Source organism: Prionailurus viverrinus, chromosome B4, assembly GCF_022837055.1.
Source record: "Prionailurus viverrinus isolate Anna chromosome B4, UM_Priviv_1.0, whole genome shotgun sequence".
In the NCBI taxonomy this organism is placed as follows: Eukaryota; Metazoa; Chordata; class Mammalia; order Carnivora; family Felidae; genus Prionailurus; species Prionailurus viverrinus.
Genome location: NC_062567.1, coordinates 123,810,510 through 123,831,449, shown reverse-complemented (window position 1 = coordinate 123,831,449; position 20,940 = coordinate 123,810,510). Strand labels below are relative to the sequence as shown.

The following is a 20,940-nucleotide window of genomic DNA, read 5'->3' as shown; positions in this document are numbered from 1 at the left end:
CCCCAGGATAGTTCTAATTTCTTCAAGAAGGCTTAGGAAACCTGTCCTGTGAAAATTTAATTTCAATCCTATAAAAAGTGAAACAGACACTCAGACACAGACACACACATACACACATGCACACATACAAATGTATGCATGCTTACCTAGAAATACAGCTGTATCTCAGGTAGCATTTTACCCTATGTTTTACCCTATTCCTTTTGCTTACCTCTACCATGGTTATTTGTCCTACTAAACTGTGTATATTTAAAAATCTCTATCTCTTTACAGGTAAAGATTTATGTATTTTACCTCTGCATCTTTTGCATCTAACATGGTGACGGGCATAAAATAATCAATGCTTTTTTGAATTAATTTGCAAGGGGAGATATAAATGTTATAAAATAGATAGTGTTAACTCTAAAAAGGCTAGAAATTACTGCTGTAAATAATGTTATTAAATGTTTTAGGCTCCTAGAGAATTTTCTAAAAGCTTTGAAAATTTAAAAGGTACCATATATTTTTCCTCCCTCCCTGCTAACTTTGGGCTTTTTCTCCTATGTATTTCTGTATATCACATTTTATTTTTCATTAAACAAAAATTTGCTGAAAGTCTACTCTGTACTGGGTATGTTGCTAGCAGAAAGACTATCCCAGGGAGGTCAGACATACCCTCAAAGATCTAGAACATATAGCATTTGAAACATCTCTGCATTACTGAAGTGATTCTTTCCTGTTTTTAAACATATAGAAAATATAGAGAAGAATAGTATGTAACAAACAGTCGTATATTTATCTGTGTTTATGTGTCTGATTTTCCTGTTAATCTTTTAGTTCTTTGAAGGCAGTGATGATTTCTTCATCTTGCATCTTGTATACCCAACATAGATTTTGGCACATACTGGGCACTCAATGTCTACTCAAAAATGATTCAGCAAACAAAACAAAACAAAACAAACAAACAAACAAGCATGACACAGCTTGAAGCTTTTTAAATTAATATTATGTCCTTTTCCCATATTTCCTTTAAAGTCTCTTAAATAATCATGGAACTAACCTCTTCTATGACAGTGTGACATTCCCAATTAACTTCTATGGACATTCACTGTTTTCTGTCACTCTAATACATCCTTTGACTACACAGATAGTGGTACTACTTCCCTGCTTGCACTTGGGTGTCTGGCTCTAACATGTTTGTTGGTCCTTATGTTTTCTCATTACATTGCACTGATGACCTGGGAAGCAGTGCAGAGGGAAAGTGTGCTAAGTAAGGGATTTCCAGAATAACATGCTTTCCTCCAACAAAGAGATTTAGCAAAAGTGTTAAAACAGGAGGAAGACAAGACCATTTCATTTAACTTTTCGAGAACTGACTTCAGGTCCTGCTAAAGGAGTCTTTTGACCTCTTAAACATACTATCTTTAGGAAAGGGAGAGAATGAGAAAGGGAGGGAAAGAGGAAGGAAGTGAGGAAGACAGATGGACACCGTGTGGAAATAAGGCCAACTACTGAATAGAAAGGAATCTTCAGATTCCTGATGGTATCAGCAGGCAGGCAGGCAGGCAGGCAGGCAGGCAGGAATTTAACACATGAACCTAAAATGAACAAATGGCACTAATCTGCTAAACCTCAAGAAAAACCTAGTCATTAATTTTCTGTTTTTAATGAATTGTAAGTGAACAGTGATAGAAATACCTACTAAAACAGTTAAAACCAAAACCAAACATCTGTATTTTCTCTAACGGTTGAGCTGTGGTCATAAAGATCTTTAAAGGTGCAATCCCCAGGGTTTGGAAAGGTATTAACTAGCACTAATCTTCTGAAGGTCAATTTGACAATACATATTAACAACCCTTAGGGTTTAAAAAAAAAAATCCTTTGACCCAACAATTTTAGGAATTTATCTACAAAATTTTACAATAAGAAAATTCACTGTGTTACTATTTACAATAGTAAACAACTGCAAACAATCTAAATGCCTACACATAGGGAATTTGTTAAAGGCTGATAAATCCTTATGAAGGAATACTCAAGTATAAATATACCTATTAAATATAAAATTACTTATGAAGGGTATTCCTTCATAAGGATTTATCAATCTTTAACAGGAAAATAAACTGGTACATTATTTTTTGGTTGCAGAACTCTTTTTATCCCCAAATGATATCCAGTTATAACCTAAATTTATTTTAAAAAATTGTTTTTAATTGTTTTCATTTTATTTAGAGAGAGAGAGACAGCACGAGTGGGGAAGAGGAGCAGAGGGAAGGAGAGAGAGGGAGAAAGAGAGAAAGAGAGAGAGAGAAAATCCTAAGCAGGCTCCACTCTGAGTGTGGGGCTTGATCTCACAACCCTGGGATCATGACCTGAGTGCTCAACCAACTATGCCACCCAGGTGCCCTTCAACCTAAATTTAAATAGAAAAAAACAACAGCAACAATCAAAGATACTCTTTTTTTTTTTTTTTAATTTTTTTTTTTCAACGTTTATTTATTTTTGGGACAGAGAGAGACAGAGCATGAGCGGGGGAGGGGCAGAGAGAGAGGGAGACACAGAATCGGAAACAGGCTCCAGGCTCTGAGCCATCAGCCCAGAGCCCGACGCGGGGCTCGAACTCCGGGACCGCGAGATCGTGACCTGGCTGAAGTCGGACGCTTAACCGACTGCGCCACCCAGGTGCCCCAAAGATACTCTTTTGAAAGTGAGGGTGGGGAACCTGGAACACTGTCCACTCATCACCAGAGGCTACCCCTAGGAACTTTATGGCTTCAGGGAACATTTTGAAAACTACTACTCTTCAAGAACATTTACTGAGGAAAAAAAGATTATAAAATTACTGCATTTTGGTAAAAAGAAATTATACATGTTTATATTTATATATTCTACAATGAAGAATAGTTAGAAAGATATACGTTAAAACACAAACAATGCTTATCTTTGAGTGGTAAGCTTATAGGTGATTTGTACTTATTGCTCATATGCAATTTTCCTCTAGATCTACTACAATGAGCATGCATTTTGATTAAAAGAAAATAATATTAGTTATTTTTAACACTGTATTTTAAAATTGGATTCTTCTGTAAGAAGTAAGTTTTTATTATCCCTTTATTTCAGTTGGTATTTAAAGTACTAACAATTCTTTAGGTGCTTGCTCAATTGGAGAAAGATGCCATGCATCTGACAATCAAGGAATTATTAAAATGCAAGTAAATGGGGGCACCTGGGTTGCTCAGTCGGTTAAGTGTCCAACTCTTGATCTCAGCTCAGGTCACGACCTCACAGATCAAGCCTCGTGTCAGGCTCTGTGCTGACAGTGCAGAGTCTGCTTGGGATTCTCTCTCTGCCCCTCCCCCACATATCTCTCAAAATAAATAAATAAACTTAAAAAAAAAATCTAAGTAAATGGACTCTTATTGGCAAGTTTCTCTGCAACTTTATTATAGACTTTCTTTATGCTAAGTTGTGGGTACCTCCCTAAAAGGTACTCTATGTTCTGATTTCAGGGAAACATCCATCTCCCCAATCTTCAAACAGCTCCAGGGGCGCCTGGGTGGCGCAGTCGGTTAAGCGTCCGACTTCAGCCAGGTCACGATCTCGGGGTCCGTGAGTTCGAGCCCCGCGTCAGGCTCTGGGCTGATGGCTCGGAGCCTGGAGCCTGTTTCCGATTCTGTGTCTCCCTCTCTCTCTGCACCTCCCCCGTTCATGCTCTGTCTCTCTCTGTCCCAAAAATAAAAATTAAAAAAAAAAAAAATCTTCAAACAGCTTTATCATTCTCAGTCTTCCTATCTCAGGAGACACCTTCATGGTCTTCTCTGTGCTAAGTATTTTCAATCATGAATGCACTGTTTCTCTCCTAGCACTTAACACAATTTGAATTATATATTTGTTTACTTACTACCTGTCTCACCAACAAAACTGAAGGCAGAGACTAGGTCTATTATTTGCCAACATATTACACAAGCCAGCATGATACCCTGTAACTGGCCATAAATATTTGTTGACTAACTGAATGATTGACTAAATGTTTGCTAAAATTTGAATTTGGAGACCCACAGAGATTCAACTGGTTTAAAAATAACCTTTCCCACACTCCTGCCTAAATGGGTTGGCAAGATCCTACTTTCACTACTGTTTAAATTTCTGATAACTTCAGTAATAGCCCAGACTAACATTAACTGGGCACATTTTATAACGGCTTCATCTACTGAACCACAACTCACAAGAAGCCCTTCATCTGCTGAGAAGCCTGCTTCAGGACTACTGATCCTTTCTCATGTATCTTTCGGAAAATAAACTTTCTATGCCACAGAATGAGTATTTGCTGCTTCAAAATCTTCTAAGGCTTCTTCCAGCCCCACTATTGCTTCTAACTGAAGCACACTCATGAGGGCTAATCTCAATTTACTGATACATGTTACATGTCATTCCATACATATACTGATAAGCAGTCATTGACTTATACACCCTTTTGTTGGGAATCTGAACAGTGTGAACTACTATTTTGGGCACAATTTAAATAACAGGGCCTCCCAACAATGAAAAACCAACAGTCTCAGAAGAGCTCTTGCAACTAAATGGAGAACTTAAAAACACCAAAACAAACAGTGTAAGAAAAATAACCATAGAAGGTACCAAATAAGCATAGAGACATAATATTTTAAATACTTCCAAATATTTGGTTTCAAAGCATAAATGGAGCATGTGGGCTTTCCACATGTTTTCCTGCCAAGTCTCAGGAAAAACTGACCATACTACAGTCATCTAAAACAGCTGTTAGGACTGATCTTCAAATATTTGGTTTCAAAATATAGACCTATTTGCACTTTAAAACTCAGATGCCTGCATTCTCCCACTATAGCACTGCACTGAGATAATCTTCTCAAAGTAGGTTGCTGGCAAAAACAGATCGGTATTCATGGTGAGAAGTGTTTCAAATGGACACAGCAAAATGTTAGCCCTAGGTCCTAAAGTCAATTGTCAGAAAAGATAATTTGCTCTGGCACCAACATACTGCATTTCTTTCTTCTTTTCTTTTCTTTCTTTTTTTTTTTTTTTTTAAATTTTTTTTTCAACGTTTTTATTTATTTTTGGGACAGAGAGAGACAGAGCATGAACGGGGGAGGGGCAGAGAGAGAGGGAGACACAGAATCGGAAACAGGCTCCAGGCTCTGAGCCATCAGCCCAGAGCCCGACGCGGGGCTCGAACTCACGGACCGCGAGATCGTGACCTGGCTGAAGTTGGACGCTTAACCGACTGCGCCAACCAGGCGCCCCTCTTTTCTTTCTTTTTAAAGCAGGGGCTCAATTTCACTCATTATTTAAGGTTAAATAGGGTAAACGTGAAATGTTGAGATTCTAGAAGCAAGGAAAAAAGTTTGTCTACTTCATTTACAATTGTCTTCTTCCTTAAACTAACTTTCTTGTTTAGCATATTGTTCTTGTGGGTACTTAGATATAAACTATCAAATCTGCCTCACTTTTGGGCTGCTGTATGGTCCAAGCCACAGAAAAGGATCTTAGTCTAGAAAAAAACCTTTCTCACACATTAGTGTAATTACATTTGTTTTCTAGGACTGTGTACCAGCCTGGATATCTAGTTGTAGTCCTACATTTCTGATAGTTATCTAATACTATAACACTCTAGGAGACTGGGATGATAGGTGAAACAGCATCTTTTACTCTACTGAGCAGACATCAATTCTGATTGATCAGTTTTAACTGGCCTGATTATCTTATCTTTTCTTTAAGATGGCAGGCATCATAAATGCCTGTAACTTTATGAACCACATTGTTTTATTTCCCTTCAAATATTATCATTTAAACCTTATTCCTCAAAAAGGCATTTAAAAAAAAGACATGTGATGGTACAACTCAGAAAAGGAACTATATTTGGCATCTTACAAAATAATAATCCATATTAACTATATTGGAATTAAATTTTTTTAAATCTATAAAAAACAAATAAAATATTTGTTTTTTCATCTTCATCCTATTTTTCTAGTAAGTGTTACACAAATGTCAACTAAAACCTTACAGGCAGCTCTAGGGATGCCCCGGACCAATTAAATAATAGGTAGATAAGAATATTCTTCTCAACCTTACCTCTTTATGTGCCTTCCAACTGTCTACTGTCACATTGAAGAGAGCTTTGAGGGCCTCGATGGCACAGTCTGTCTCCTGAGGTGAGAGAGGAGGTCCATTACGGTCTATGGCCGATTCATACTCATCGGTCCACTTGATGCTAAAGGCACTTTCCAAGATCTGGGTTAGCAGCGCTAGTCCCTGAAGCTCATAGCGCAATTGTGACCTGATGTCGGTGTGCAAAAGTGACAGGAGGAAGAGCAAGCGCAAGTCAAAGCATTTAATGTCACTGATAAACTTTCGGTCCTTGCACTTTCTCAGGAGGTTACAGAGCTTTGCAGCAAGGTTAAGTTCCAGGCTGAGCTGCTGTGCCATCTGACTGTTGAACACTATGTTACACAGACATTTTAATGACTCCACAATAACTGGGAACTCGGACACCTTCTCCAAAGAATCATCCGACTCATTTAGCTTGGCTAGTCGCAGCAGTATCTGCATATTTTCCTTGGTTGTTACAGGAACTAAAACCTTTTTGTCTCTGGAGAGAATGCGGAGAACTTCCAGGCAAGACACTTGACATGTTGTTGGGATGTCCTTTACAAGGACTTTAAATATACCTTCACAGAGTTTCTGAAAAACAAGAATGAGTATGAAAAGTCATTATTTGGCTTAAATGATTTAAAACAGAATACTTCTCTACCAATGTATGTAATAGCAGTCAGGTTCTGGCTAGAAAAGATTTTTACTTTAAAAAACATTTTTTTTTTTTTACATTTATTTATTTTTGAGAGACAGAGAGACAGAGCACAAGTGGGGGAGGGGCAGAAAGAGAAGGAGACACAGAATCCGAAGCAGGCTCCAGGCTCTGAGCCATCAGCACAGAGCCCGACACGGGGCTCGAACTCACCAGCTGTTGAGATCATGACCTGAGCCGAAGTCGGACGCTCAACCGACTGAGCCACCAGGCGCCTCGATTTTTAATTTTTTAAGTCACAGAATGTTAGAAGTGAAAGAGACCTTAGGGGCACCTGGGTGGCTTCAGCTCAGGTCATGATCTCAATGGCTGGTGAGTTCGAGCCCCGCGTCGGGCTCTGTGCTGACAGCTCAGAGCCTGGAGCCTGCTTCGGATTCTGTGTCTCCTTCTCTCTCTGTCCCTCCCCCACTTGTGCTCTGTCTCTGTCTGTCTCTCCCTCTCTCAAAAATAAACATTCAAAAAAAAATTAAAAAAAAAAAAAGAAAGAGACCTTATATTTGCTGCACTTCTTTCACTTACAGATATGGAAATTGAAGGCTAGAGAGACTGAATTAGCTGTACAGGGCCAGAGTGAATCGGTCAAGTTTTATATAGCTTTGTTCTCAACAGATTTTTAACATCAGACTACATATAATACCAGGATAGAAGGCAATTAGTCTGAATCATAGCTGATGGACCCAAAGTACATATTATCTATCTTGTATTTTTTGAAAAATAATTATTCCTGTCATTGCTAAATTTAAGAACCACTGTTCATCTCTCAAAATTCAATGTCTAGCTTTCTTCTCCATAAACTGCAGGTCTGGGTCTCTCAAGCTCATGTCTTATATGTGGAACAAGTAGGTATAACTATTTTGCTACTGACCATTTCTGTACCTGTTGCATTTTATAAAAACAACAGCACCAACTAGGGACTGATGTAAGATTTTACAAAGTTTGTATTAACCTAGCATCAGACTTTAACTCTTTAAAAAGAGGCTATTCATGGGTCAAGCATTATGATCTTGGCAGGAATCCCAAGCTGTGTGTACCTTCTCAGGTACATCCTAGTAGTACAGCTATGGCAACGTCAACTTTAAATGTACAGTTGACCCTTGAACAACATGGATCTGAACTGCACAGGTCCACTTATACATGGATCTTTTTCAATAAATACAGTATAGTACTATAAATGTATTTTCTCTTCCTTGTGATTTTAACACTTTTCTCTGGCTTACTTTATTGTAAAAGTATAAATCCGATAATATATAACATACAAAATATGCGTTAATCGACTGTTGATGTTATTTGTAAGGCTTCTGGTCAACAGTAGGCTCTTAGTAAGTTAAATTTCTGGAGAGTCAGAAATTATACACAGAATTAAAGAAAAGGTTTTTTTTTTAACATTTATTTATTTTTGAGAGACAGAACACAAACAGGGAGGGGCAGAGAGAGAGGGAGACACAGAATCCAAAGCAGGCTCTAGGCTCTGAGCTGTCAGCACAAAGTCCGACGTGGGGCTCAAACCCACAAGCCGTGAGATCATGACCCCGAACTGAGCTCGGACGCTTCACCAACTGAGCCACCCAGGTGCCCCATATACACAGAATTTTTTTTGACTGTGCAGGGGGTTGGCGCCCATAACCCCCACGTTGTTCAAGGGTCAACTGTACTATTTTCTCTAGATGGAGGTGGGAAGGAAATTAACTTGACAAGCTGAAAAAAATTTGATAATAATGTCAATTCTACCTGCCATCCCTGATGACTAGAAAGGACTTTCATTTAATGTCTTACTATCATCATTAAAGCACTTAAAAAACTTTTTTGAAGTTTATTTATTTATTTTGAGAGAGTGAGTGAGCAGGGGAGGGGCAGAGAGAGAGGGAGAGAAAGAATCCCAAGCAGGCTCTGTGCTGTCAGCACAGAGCCTGATGTAGGGCTCAAATTTATGAACCGTGAGATCATGATCTGAGCCGAAACCAAGAATCAGATGCTTAGCCAATGGACTGAGACATCCAGGCACCCCAAAGCATTTTGTTTTAAAAATGAACATAAGTTTGGGCAGTGGGGATAAGTGTAATGTGCCCATTATAAAAATACAAAAAACAAGGCAATTTTTCTCTAATTTCTGATCTTTCATATCCAAGATAAAAAACAAAACAAAAAAAAACAAAACAAAACCAATTCTACATACTGTTTCCTATGTGGTATATTTCTGGGAGTGAAGTCAGATAATCTTTGCACCCACATAACTTTATTCAAGAGAGAACTCATCTACATTCCTGTTTAAGAAACACGTAATAGGGGTGCCTGGGTGGCACAGTCGGTTAAGCGTTCGACTTCAGCCAGGTCACGATCTCGCGGTCCGTGAGTTTGAGCCACGCGTCAGGCTCTGGGCTGATGGCTCAGAGCCTGGAGCCTGTTTCCCATTCTGTGTCTCCCTCTCTCTCTGCCCCTCCCCCGCTCATGCTCTGTGTCCCTCTGTCCCAAAAATAAATAAACGTTGAAAAAAAAAATTAAAAAAAAAGAAACACGTAATAAATAAGGTATTATAAAATATTATATATGTGAATTTGGAGTTCTACATATCTAGTAAGATAGACATCTTTACCTCCTAACTTTCTAAACCAAAAATAACAACAGCAACAAAAAAATCCCCCCCAAATCTATAGACAATATGATTCCTTTCTTGCTCTACCTTCAGACTCAAGAAAGAAAAAGAACAAAGTATGAATACAAATAGGAAGAGACAAGGCTATAGACCAAATGGACTAAAACACTGGGACATAAAAAGGCTACATGAAAGAAATTAGAAAGCCTACAAAATTTATAGTTAAAAACTACTTCTGGGGCACCTGAGTAGCTCAGTCAGTCTGACTGAGTCAGTCTGACTTCAGCTCAGCTCATGATCTCATGGTTTGTGAATCTGAGCCCTGCATCAGGCTCTCTGCAGTCAGCAGAGCCCTCTTTGAATCCTGTCACCCTCTCTCCTTGCCCCTCTCCCGTTCATGCTCTTTCAAAAATAAACATTAAAAAAAAAAACAAAAACGACTTCATTTACAGGTTTCCTGGAGATCAACTGGCAACCAAAGACAAGAGTTCTAATTTTAAAGCACAGTTTTTGGTTATACTTGTTCTTAAATATGCCATTTCTCATTATAGACATGCCTCACATAATGACTGTTAGGTGGCTTTTTATTATAATCATAATGTATCTTGAAAATCAAGCCACTTTTTTGGATCATGACTCTTTCTTCTCTGCCTTTTTTTTTTACTATAATTAAAAAAATAAAATCAAAGACCTACCCAAAATACAACAAAAGTGATATTTTTATAAACACACCTATTGCTGTACTCAATATAATCATTTCTATTCAGAGAATATTATGAAGACCAAATTAATAAATCAGGTATATTTGGATGAATCAGAAAAGTTTTGCTTTGGGGGCACATGGATGGCTCAGTTGGTTAAGCATCTGACTTTGGCTCAGGTCATGATCTCTCAGCCTGTGAGTTAGAGCCCCATGTCAGGCTCTGTGCTGACAGCTCAGAGCCTGGAGCCTGCTTCCGATTTTGTGTCTCCCTCTCTCTCTCCACCCTTCCCCACTCATGCTCTCTCTCTCTCTCAAAATAAATAAACATTAAAAAAAAAAGAAAAAAAAAAAGAAAAATTTTGCTTTGCATATGTACACCAAGCTAGAGAATTGAAGAGGGAGCATTCTTTACACTTTCTCCATCTGTTGAGTGCATGCACTCCTTCTGTGTTTCAAAGATGCTCTTGTATTTCACCTTTATTTTGCCCGAACAGTATTTTTCTATGCTGTGACTATTTTTTTTCAGTTGATTTTATGCTTCCTAAAACATACTCTGCTCTCTTCAAACACTTTATATAGCCCCTTGATGCCCACGGGACATATCTGGAATGAGCCTAGTGATCCTTTTCCTACTGCTCTGTCACAGACACTCCCCGCTTTTTCTCAAGTGCTCCAAAATGACTCCCAGCCCCTTGACATCTGTCTTGAGCTCCTTCCCTGCTGTTCCTTCTGTGGCATGAAAGGACATGCTACCATGCCCTCTAGTCAGGAGCCCCCTCTTTTTCTCAGCTTTAGTTTGAAGACTGAGGGGTCTATAAGCTTCCCTAGTCACTCCCTCTTTTGATATTTGTGCTTCCAACAAGATCTTAGTGTTTGCTTTTGTATAGAGTAAGTTATTGGAGCATCTCACTCCTTCTCTAGGCTCCTAGAGAATAGGCCATGTTTTCTGTAGCCCTGTGGCTGGATCAGGTGTGCTATACCTATTTTTAAGTGCAAGATAACCACAAATTTCTAACCTTAAAACTACTACCACCTGACTCTCCAGCATCTTCCAAAGAATGACTCCTTTGTATTCCTCCTCCACCAGCTACCACTTACTATCAAGTCTTCTCTTCCTCTTTTTGCAGGTAAACTGTCATTACATTAGAGGTTAGGTGTAGACTATTTTTATTTACTATTTTATTTACTTTCAAAATTGTTTTCATTGTTCAACTGATATATATTTTTCAATCTCAAATTATTTTGGTACCTTAGATAATTACAAAACACATTTTTTTCTATCAAAATTAATGGAAATATTTTCTGATTTAACAACTTTCACTTAGAGTTTGGGTTCTCTGTAATGAACGAAAGTCAGAAAGCAAAGTTGAGGTATGCTTACAAAATATTACTAAGAATCAAAGAGTCTGAGAAAAAGCCCTTTTAAAATGCTTACTAGCTTAGCAAGCCATGGCTATTTCTATAAAGTTACACTGTGGACTCAGGAGCAGACACTCAAGAGGAAGATCCCAAATAGTTCCCCAATGTTACTATCAGTACAGCCAAAAAATTTTAGTAATTTTCTCCTGAACTGAAATCCCAGAGTCTACTACAGCAATGGTTGTCAAACTTCATCATGGATCATAATCAGCTAAAGGGATTGTTAAAATACATTGTTATACTTCACCCTCAGAGCTTCTGATTCAGTTGGTCTTGAGTGAGGTTCCAAAATTGGGACTTTTAACAAGTTCCTAGTTGCTGCTGCCAATTCAGAAGCTACACTCTGTGAACCACTGAACTATGGTTAACAATGGACTGACACAACTTGGATGTTAGAGGACTAGGGTTAAGTGAGAGCAATGGACCAGATAAGCTTAGAAAAGTAGGCTGAGTTGAAAGCCATTAATACAAATAACCTTAACTTCTCTTTGATTATCCTCAAGATGAACAGGGTGTCACTGTCTGGTCACATTACCTTTCTTATCTTAAATATTAAAAACTACTCTTAAAAAACTGAGAACTGAGGGTTGATGGGGGGTGGGAGGGAGGGGAGGATGGGTGATGGGTATTGAGGAGGGCACCTTTTGGGATGAGCACTGGATGTTGTATGGAAACAAATTTGACAATAAACCTCATATATTGAAAAAATAAATAAATAAAATAAATTAAAAAAAAAAACACTACTCCACGTGTGAAATATATTACTTGTTTAAGGTCAATGGTCCTGGGCTTGAAACTTGTTCAACTTACCATGGACTCTAGAACCACAGCAGTACTGTGATGAAGGCAAAGGTTCTGGATTTAAACTCCTTGTATTCAAACCTTGGCTCTTCCACCATCTTCTAACAGTGTGACTGTGGCAACTTACTTGGCCTCTCTGGGCCTCATTTACTGTAAGAGCTAAATGATATCCCACATGTATAGCTCTTAGAATAGTGCCTAGAATGTGTAAGTGTTCAGTATAGGTTTATATATTATTATAAAATAAAATCTCAGAGTCCTCAGTTTAGCATTTAAGATCTCCAACCTACTTTTTCAGGCTTCTCTTTCATACTGTGCTTCTATCAAACCCTCCTCTTTAGCTATATTCCTATCCAAATTATCTCACACTGAGCTCTTCTGCTTTCTTACTGCTTCCCCTCTACATGCATCAGTTCTTCTTCCTCTTTGACTATTCAAGTTTTAACCATTCTTCAAAGCTAACCTCAGAATTCACTTTTAAGAAAAATATTTATTTTGAGTGAGAGAGAGAGAGAGAAAGTGAGAGAGAGAGAGAGCGCGCACACACATGAGCAGGGAGAGGGGCAGAGAGAGAGAGGGAAAGAATACGGAGCAGGCTCCACACTGTCAGCACAGAGCCCACCCTGGGGCTTGATCTCACAAACCGAACTGTCAGATCATGACCGAAGCAGAAATAAAGAATTCACGCTTAACTGACAGAGCCACCCAGGTGCCCCTAATATTCACTTTTGATATAAAATTTCTCCTAACCACTTCAGCTCCCAACATTCTTTCTCTCCAAGGAATACCCAAACCATAACTTATAGCTATCATTTGGTGCTCTGTACATTCTTCCTGTTACTACTAAAAGCTCTCTGATGGCAGAAAGGACACTTTTTTTTTTTTTTCAAGACAGAAGAAAATATAAATTGTAGTGGTTTCTGAATTAGAGTTGGGTATATTACTAGGCTTTGCTGCTGTGTAATTCAGACATGCTGTTTAACTTCTTTGAGCCTCACTGTCCCATGTGTAAAAAGGGAATAGTATCATCTATATCTCATAGGGCTATTGTGAAACAGACTCTGGGACATAACAAGTACTCTGTAAATGGTGATTATTATTATTCATATTCTTCATAATCCTTGTAGCCCTCAGTAGAGCAACTAGCACACAAGTTAGCACCCAAAATATAAACTGACTAGATAAAGTTCTTCAAATCTAAAGGATTAGTAGAAGTCTATTAATGTTGTCTGGACACTTCTCCTTTCTAAGAAGGAAAGAGAAGTAGTAAAGGCTATTCGTGTGATTGGACTAGTAAGATGGTTTGTCTCATTGGGTAAAAATATCTCTTTATATGAGCAGAACTTAGATGTCTTCATATGAAGTTCTTTTTTTCTGAAGAGGTTAAATAACTTAAATATATATGTTCTTTAAAATGTAAAATGCACCAGGGAGCCTGGATGGCTCAGTTGGTTAAGTGTCTAACTTCAGCTCAGATTATGATCTCATGGTTCGTGGGTTCAAACCCTACATCGGGCTCTGTGCTGACAGCTCAGAGCCTGGAGCCTGCTTTGGATTCTGTGTCTCCCTCTCTCTCTGCTCCTCCCCTGGTCATGGTCTGTCTCTCAAAAATAAATAAATGTTAAAAAAAAAAAAAAGGGAAAAAAAAGAAAATGTAAAACGCACCAAACTATTAAAGAAAATAGAAAAACAGTCATAATTACACCAGCTAATGTGTGTGTGTATAATTTTTTAATTTCTTTTTGAGAAAGTGAGCGAGCACAAGCTGGGTAGGGGCCATGCCCAGCATGGAGCCCGATGCAGGACTCACAACTGTGTGATGATGACCTGAGCTGAAATTAAGACTTGGACATTTAACTGACTGAGCCACCCAGGCACCCCTAGTGGGTATATTTTATAATGCAGGAGACAGAAGTATTTATTCTTAATCAATCTACTTGATTATCAGTAACATATGCATATTACTTTAACACAGAATTACAATCATAACGTGTATATATTTTCTGTCCTGACTTTTTAATTTAATTATTAGCATTTTTCCACATTGCTACAGAATCCTTATATAAATAATTTTAAATAGATGCAGTTATATTAAATGACTTCTGTTCTCAGTAAGCCTCTACCATGAAATATAGCAGAATCAGAAAGAGCAGTGGACTTATTAGCATCAAAAGGAGTGGTTTCATAATGGGTGGTTTTGTAAGTATACAAAAAACTTCTTATATATGTTCTTCAATGTAAGAAATGATCACTGGGGCGCCTGGGTGGCGCAGTCAGTTAAGCGTCCAACTTCAGCCAGGTCACGATCTCGCGGTCCGTGAGTTCGAGCCCCGCGTCAGGCTCTGGGCTGATGGCTCAGAGCCTGGAGCCTGTTTCCGATTCTGTGTCTCCCTCTCTCTCTGCCCCTCCCCCGTTCATGCTCTGTCTCTCTCTGTCCCAAAAATAAACGTTGAAAAAAAAAATAAAAAATAATAAAAAAAAAGAAATGATCACTAAACACTTACCTAAACTATTGTCTAAGGACACTTAACTAAGAAATAGAAGGCCAGGACTTAATCCAGATTATCTGACTCCAATGTGATTTCCACTTCATGTCAATGATTGTACCACAGCGTTCTCTCATTTATTAAAAATATGATCTTGAGTATGTCACTCTATTTGGCCTCTTTCTTCATCTATATCATGCATTAAGAGTTTCTAAGGCAACCTTCTTCCAGCTCCACGATGGTAAGCTCTTCACAATGAATCTGTAAAACTAAGATCATGGGGCGCCTGGGTGGCGCAGTCGGTTAAGCGTCCAACTTCAGCCAGGTCACGATCTCGCGGTCCGTGAGTTCGAGCCCCGCGTCAGGCTCTGGGCTGATGGCTCAGAGCCTGGAGCCTGTTTCCGATTCTGTGTCTCCCTCTCTCTCTGCCCCTCCCCCGTTCATGCTCTGTCTCTCTCTGTCCCAAAAATAAATAAACGTTGAAAAAAAAAAAACAAAAAAAACTAAGATCAGCTTTGGCTTTTGCTATGAAGTAAGCAGAACATTAAAGCATAGATGAACATTCAAATGATCTATCATGATTTATATACTGTTTTAAAAGGTGATTTCTAAAAATATTAAGAAATTAAAAGTCAAATTTTATACATAAAAAAGAGTCTTTGCTTAAAATACAGACATAATAGGGGGTACCTGAGTGGCTCAGTCAGTCAAGCATCCAACTTCAGCTCAGGTCATGATCTCACAGTCTGTGAGTTTGAGCCCCACATTGGGCTCTGTGCTGACAGCTCAGAGCCTGGAGCCCACTTTGGATTGTCTCCTCTCTTTGCCCCTCTCCAACTCACACTCTGTCTCTCTCTCTCTCTCAAGAATAAATAAACATTTAAAAAATTAAAAAAAACATACAGACATAATAGTTTCCTATACTCTGGCAACCCGACATATAAGTGCTACTCAAACGTGTCTACAGATTGGTGCCAGTTCACAAACTGTTACTGGACTGCATTGAGATAGGTACACAAACTGAAAATAGGTATAAAAAAATTGAATTTGCATTTAGAAACATTTATAGTAATCCGACTTTGCTGTGACTATTAAAGGATGTGGTTATCTCTTTTAATGTTTCATTTTTATTGTATTTTATGGAAGCACTGGTCTACTGCAAATTAGGGAAAAATTAACAAACAAACAAAAACCTTGGCCCTTCACCATAAGTAATTTAAGGAGCACTGTTCTAGAGAATGCATTTTATACTGTATAAATTTTCTTGAACTATATAATGAAAGTAGTAAAACTAACTCAGATCCCATGGTAATGAGGGACTGTCTCATAAACATGCTTATCTAAGATTTAGTTTAATTCCTGAACACTATATTGAAAAACTATTATCAGTGTCCACCAAAATCCATTCTCCCCTTCAGATATAGTAACAGAAGTGTGGCAAGACCCACGAGTGCCTACCTATGACACATTCCTCACCTGCTCTGAGGCCATATGACCATATGACTCAGCTCTTGCCAATGGAATGTATGTGAACATGTTGCAAGCCATTTCTGGGTTTGGGTCTTTAAGACAGTGAGCATTCTTTCTCTACTTTCTTGTCCTATTCTGTAGCCCAGAACTTGGAAGTGGCAGCCCAGTATACGCTAGGACAATGCTGAGATAGTGAAGCATGACTTGCAAACTCAGAAGGAAAACAGGGCAACTGAATAAATTTACAGAGCAGAGTTATTCACCTACCTAGCCAAATCGGATCACCTCAGAACTATCACTTGAAAAGGTAATAAAACACCAATATTCCTCAAACCACTTCTATCTTGGGGTCCCTTTGTTGCATCAGGTTAGCTTTAAATTTAAATAAAATGCACCTTTGAAATACAATGTCTCATCAAGATCTCATACAGAACCTCTTATGCCAGCATTCCATAAGTAACAAAAGTTATATTTCACCTAAATGACGAAGCAACTATTCTCTATAACTAATATTAAAAGTTAGTCCAAGTTAGCCTAGTTGTGCTATGGCTGGTTTATATATTCATTTGTTTACCTATTCATTCATTCATTCATTCATTCATTCATTCAAGAAGACACCAAGTATCTAATAAATCCAAGGTAAAATCCTTGGTACTGGATAGCCAATAGCAAGCTTCTAAGGAAATTAAAATTGAATGGGGGAGCATTTACAAAGAAATACAAGCCATGGATTAGTGTGATAAGTGCTCTGATAGGTCAAAGCCAGAAGTTTTCAGCCTTAGCACTACTGACCTTTTGGACTGCATAATTCTCTCAGGATATGTATAAGAAATTTAATAGCATCATTGGCCCCCACCCACTAGATACCAGTAACAGCCCCTCACTACCACTACCTAATACAGCAATCAAAAGTGTCTCCACGACTACAGATGCTGGCAAGGATGTGGAGAAACAGGAACCCTCTTGCACTGTTGGTGGGAATGCAAACTGGTGCAGCCACTCTGGAAAACAGTGTGGAGGTTCCTCAAAAAATTAAAAATAGATCTACCCTATGACCCAGCAATAGCACTGCTAGAAATTTACCCAAGGGACACAGGAGTGCTGATGCATAGGGGTACTTGTACCCCAGTGTTTATAGCGGTGCTTTCAACAATAGCCAAAATATGGAAAGAGCCTAAATGTCCATCAACTGATGAATGGATAAAGAAGATGTGGTTTATATATACAATGGAATACTACTTGGCAATGAGAAAGAATGAAATCCTGCCATTTGCAGCAACATGGACGGAACTGGAGGGTATTATGCTGAGTGAAATAAGTCAGGCAGAGAAAGACAGATACCATACGTTTTCACTCATATGTGGATCTTGAGAAACTTAACAGAAGACCATGGGGGAAGGGAAGGGAGAAAAAGAAAAGTTATAAACAGAGAGGGAGGGAGGCAAACCATAAAAGACTCTTAAATACAGAGAACAAACTAAGGGTTGATGGGGAATAGGGGAGAGGGGAAAGTGGGTGATGGGCAATGAGGAGGACACTTGTTGGGATGAGCATTGGGTGTTGTATGGAAGCCAATTTGACAATTTTATATATATATATATATATATATATATATATATATATATATATATACACACACACATACATATGTGTATATATATACATACACATACATATGTGTATATATATACATATGTATATATATACACACACACATACACACATATATGTATATATATGTATATATATATATGTATACACACATACACACACACACACACACACACACACACACACACACACACACAAAGTGTCTCCAGAAACTGCCAAATGTCTCTTGGGGAATAAAATCACTTCCCAGTGAGAATCACTGATTTAAGTGTAAAAAACTATGGTAATACAAATCTAAGGCACCTAATCCAACTTATGGGAGGGATACAGACCAACTCAGGGAAAGAGTTCTTAAGGAAGTGACATCTAAGGTGAGATGTGAAATGTACACATTCAATTTCCACTCAATCATTTAACAATACGTGAATGCCTACTATATTCAAGGTACTGTGTAATGTGAGAGGTGTACGGTGGTGATCAAAACAAACATTATTCTGTTATGTGTTATGGGGATGACAGTCTAATGGGGAAGACAAACAAAAAATTAAAGTGTTATAAGAGAAATGAACAGGATGGCATGATAGAAAATCACTGGAGAAAGGATCCATTTTAAAGTGATATTTAAGCCAACTTCTGATGGTGAGAAGGTGCTAAATGTGCAAAGAAAGAGCACTGCAGACAGAGTCTGGTGTGTTTAAGGTCTTGAAAGCCAGGGTGGGTGATGTTAGTGGCAGAGTGCTCTGAGATGTAACTGGAGAATAACCTGGCACCAGACCATGTGGAGGTTTACAGTCCATGATAAGGAGATTAGACTTTAAATGCTATGAAAAGTCACTAAAGGAGTTTAAGCAGAGACATACAACCCAATTAAAACTTTTTAGAAAATCACACTGCCTGGGGCATCTGGGGGGCTCAGTCAGTTAGGTGTCAGACTTTGGCTCCAGTCATGATCTCACTGTTCGAGGGTTCGAGCCCCACATCAGGTCTCTCTGCTGTCAGCGCCGAGCCTGCTTGGGATCCTCTGTCCCCCTCTCTCCCTGCCCCTCCCCAGCTCGTTCTCTCTTTCAAAAATAAACGTAAGAAGAAAAAACAAAAGAAAACCACACTGGCTGCTGTGTGGAAAATGGATTGGAAGGGAATACAGCTTCAACTAGAATGGAAGCAGCAGAGAGAGAGAAAGGTAGATGGATTTGATATGTATTTTTGACAAACAGGTTTTGGGGAAAATTATGTATAGACACATTAAGTTTGCAATGCCCACAGAGATGTCAAGTACAAAGTTGAATATGTGGCTGAAGCCCTAAGCAGCCATCAGGGCTACATCTTCTCTATGAGTAAAGGTGCTTGGAGCTATAGGAATAGATTGCCTACAGTAAAATACATAGAAAATAGAAGGAAGATGATAGAGCCATGAAAAATGCCACCACTTAGAGGCTGGGAGGAGGAGAACTTGATAAAAGAGATTAAGAGTTACAGCTAGAAGCAAGAGGAAATTTAGGAGTGTGGTGCTCTGGAAGACAATACAGGAAAGAAAATATTTTATAGAGGGAGTAGTCAACTGTTTCCAATGCTGATGAAAGATCAAGTAGTGTAAGGATTTGGCAATGCTAGATGACCAGTGACCTTGATAAAAGCAGTTTCTACATAGTATTTGGGAAATGAAAATGTGCAGACAGATGTACATACCTTTCAAGATGTGACTATAAAGAAACAGAAATTGAATGGTAATAAGAGCAACTATAAGATAAAGAGAGGTCGTTTATTTTTCTTTTCCTTTTTTTTTTAAAGAGAGGATATACTAGTCCATGTCTGTATGATGAAGAGAATAAAGAGTTGGAATTAATCCAGAAGGAAATGGGGAACTTATTACAAGGTATTAAGCAGGGGGATGACATTAGATTGTGCTTTGAAATTATCATTCTGCTATAAACATTGGGGTACAAGGGCCCCTATGCATCAGCACTCCTGTATCCCTTGGGTAAATTCCTAGCAGTGCTATTGCTGGGTCATAGGGTAGGTCTATTTTTAATTTTTTGAGGAACCTCCACACTGTTTTCCAGAGTGGCTGCACCAGTTTGCATTCCCACCAACAGTGCAAGAGGGTTCCCATTTCTCCACATCCTCTCCAGCATCTATAGTCTCCCGATTTGTTCATTTTAGCCACTCTGACTGGGGTGAGGTGATACCTGAGTGTGGTTTTGATTTGTATTTCCCTGATGAGGAGTGATGTTGAGCATCTTTTCATGTGCCTGTTGGCCATCTGGATGTCTACTTTAGAGAAGTGTCTATTCATGTTTTCTGCCCATTTCTTCACTGGATTATTTGTTTTTCGGGTGTGGAGTTTGGTGAGCACTTTATAGATTTTGGATACTAGCCCTTTGTCTGATATGTCATTTGCAAATATCTTTTCCCATTCTATTGGTTGCCTTTTAGTTTTGTTGATTGTTTCCTTTGCTGTGCAGAAGCTTTGTACCCCAATGTTTATAGCAGCACTCTCAACAATAGCCAAATTATGGAAAGAGCCTAAATGGCCATCAACTGATGAATGGATAAAGAAATTGTGGTTTATACACACAATGGAATACTACTTGGCAATGAGAAAGAATGAAATATGGCCTTTTGTAGCAACGTGGATGGAACTGGAGAGTGTTATGCTAAGTGAAATAAGTCATACAGAGAAAGACAGATACCATAGTTTTCACTCTTATGTGGATCCTGAGAAACTTAACAGAAGTCCATGGGGGAGGGGAAGAAAAAAAAAAGAGGTTAATAAGAGACTCTTAAAAACTGAGAACAAACTGAGGGTTGATGGGGGGTGGGAGGGAGGGGAGGGTGGGTGATAGGTATTGAGGAGGGCACCTTTTGGGATGAGCACTGGGTGTTGTATGGAAACCAATTTGACAATAAATTTCATATTAAAAAAAAGAAATTATCATTCTGATGGTAATATGGAGAATGCACAAGAAATGGGACAGAACCAGAAAAAGTTAATGAGATGAGAAATGATGGTTATGTGAACTAAGCAGAGAAGTAGAAAGCTAAG

The 20,940-nt window shown here is 38.6% G+C and overlaps 1 protein-coding gene across 6 annotated transcripts in view; it reads right to left on the bottom strand.

Moving 5' to 3' along the window:
- Window positions 1-20,940, bottom strand: part of RIC8B (RIC8 guanine nucleotide exchange factor B) — a 104,558-nt gene that overhangs the window by 56,036 nt on the left and 27,582 nt on the right. For all 6 annotated transcript variants that reach the window (XR_007153945.1, XR_007153946.1, XR_007153944.1 and 3 more), the window contains exon 3: window positions 6,085-6,693. Coding sequence is in view for 3 of the 6 variants with exons in the window: in XM_047866681.1 (XP_047722637.1) it covers window positions 6,085-6,693 (609 nt within the window). In the remaining 3 variants the exon portion in view is untranslated. The remainder of the gene's footprint in view (window positions 1-6,084; window positions 6,694-20,940) is intronic.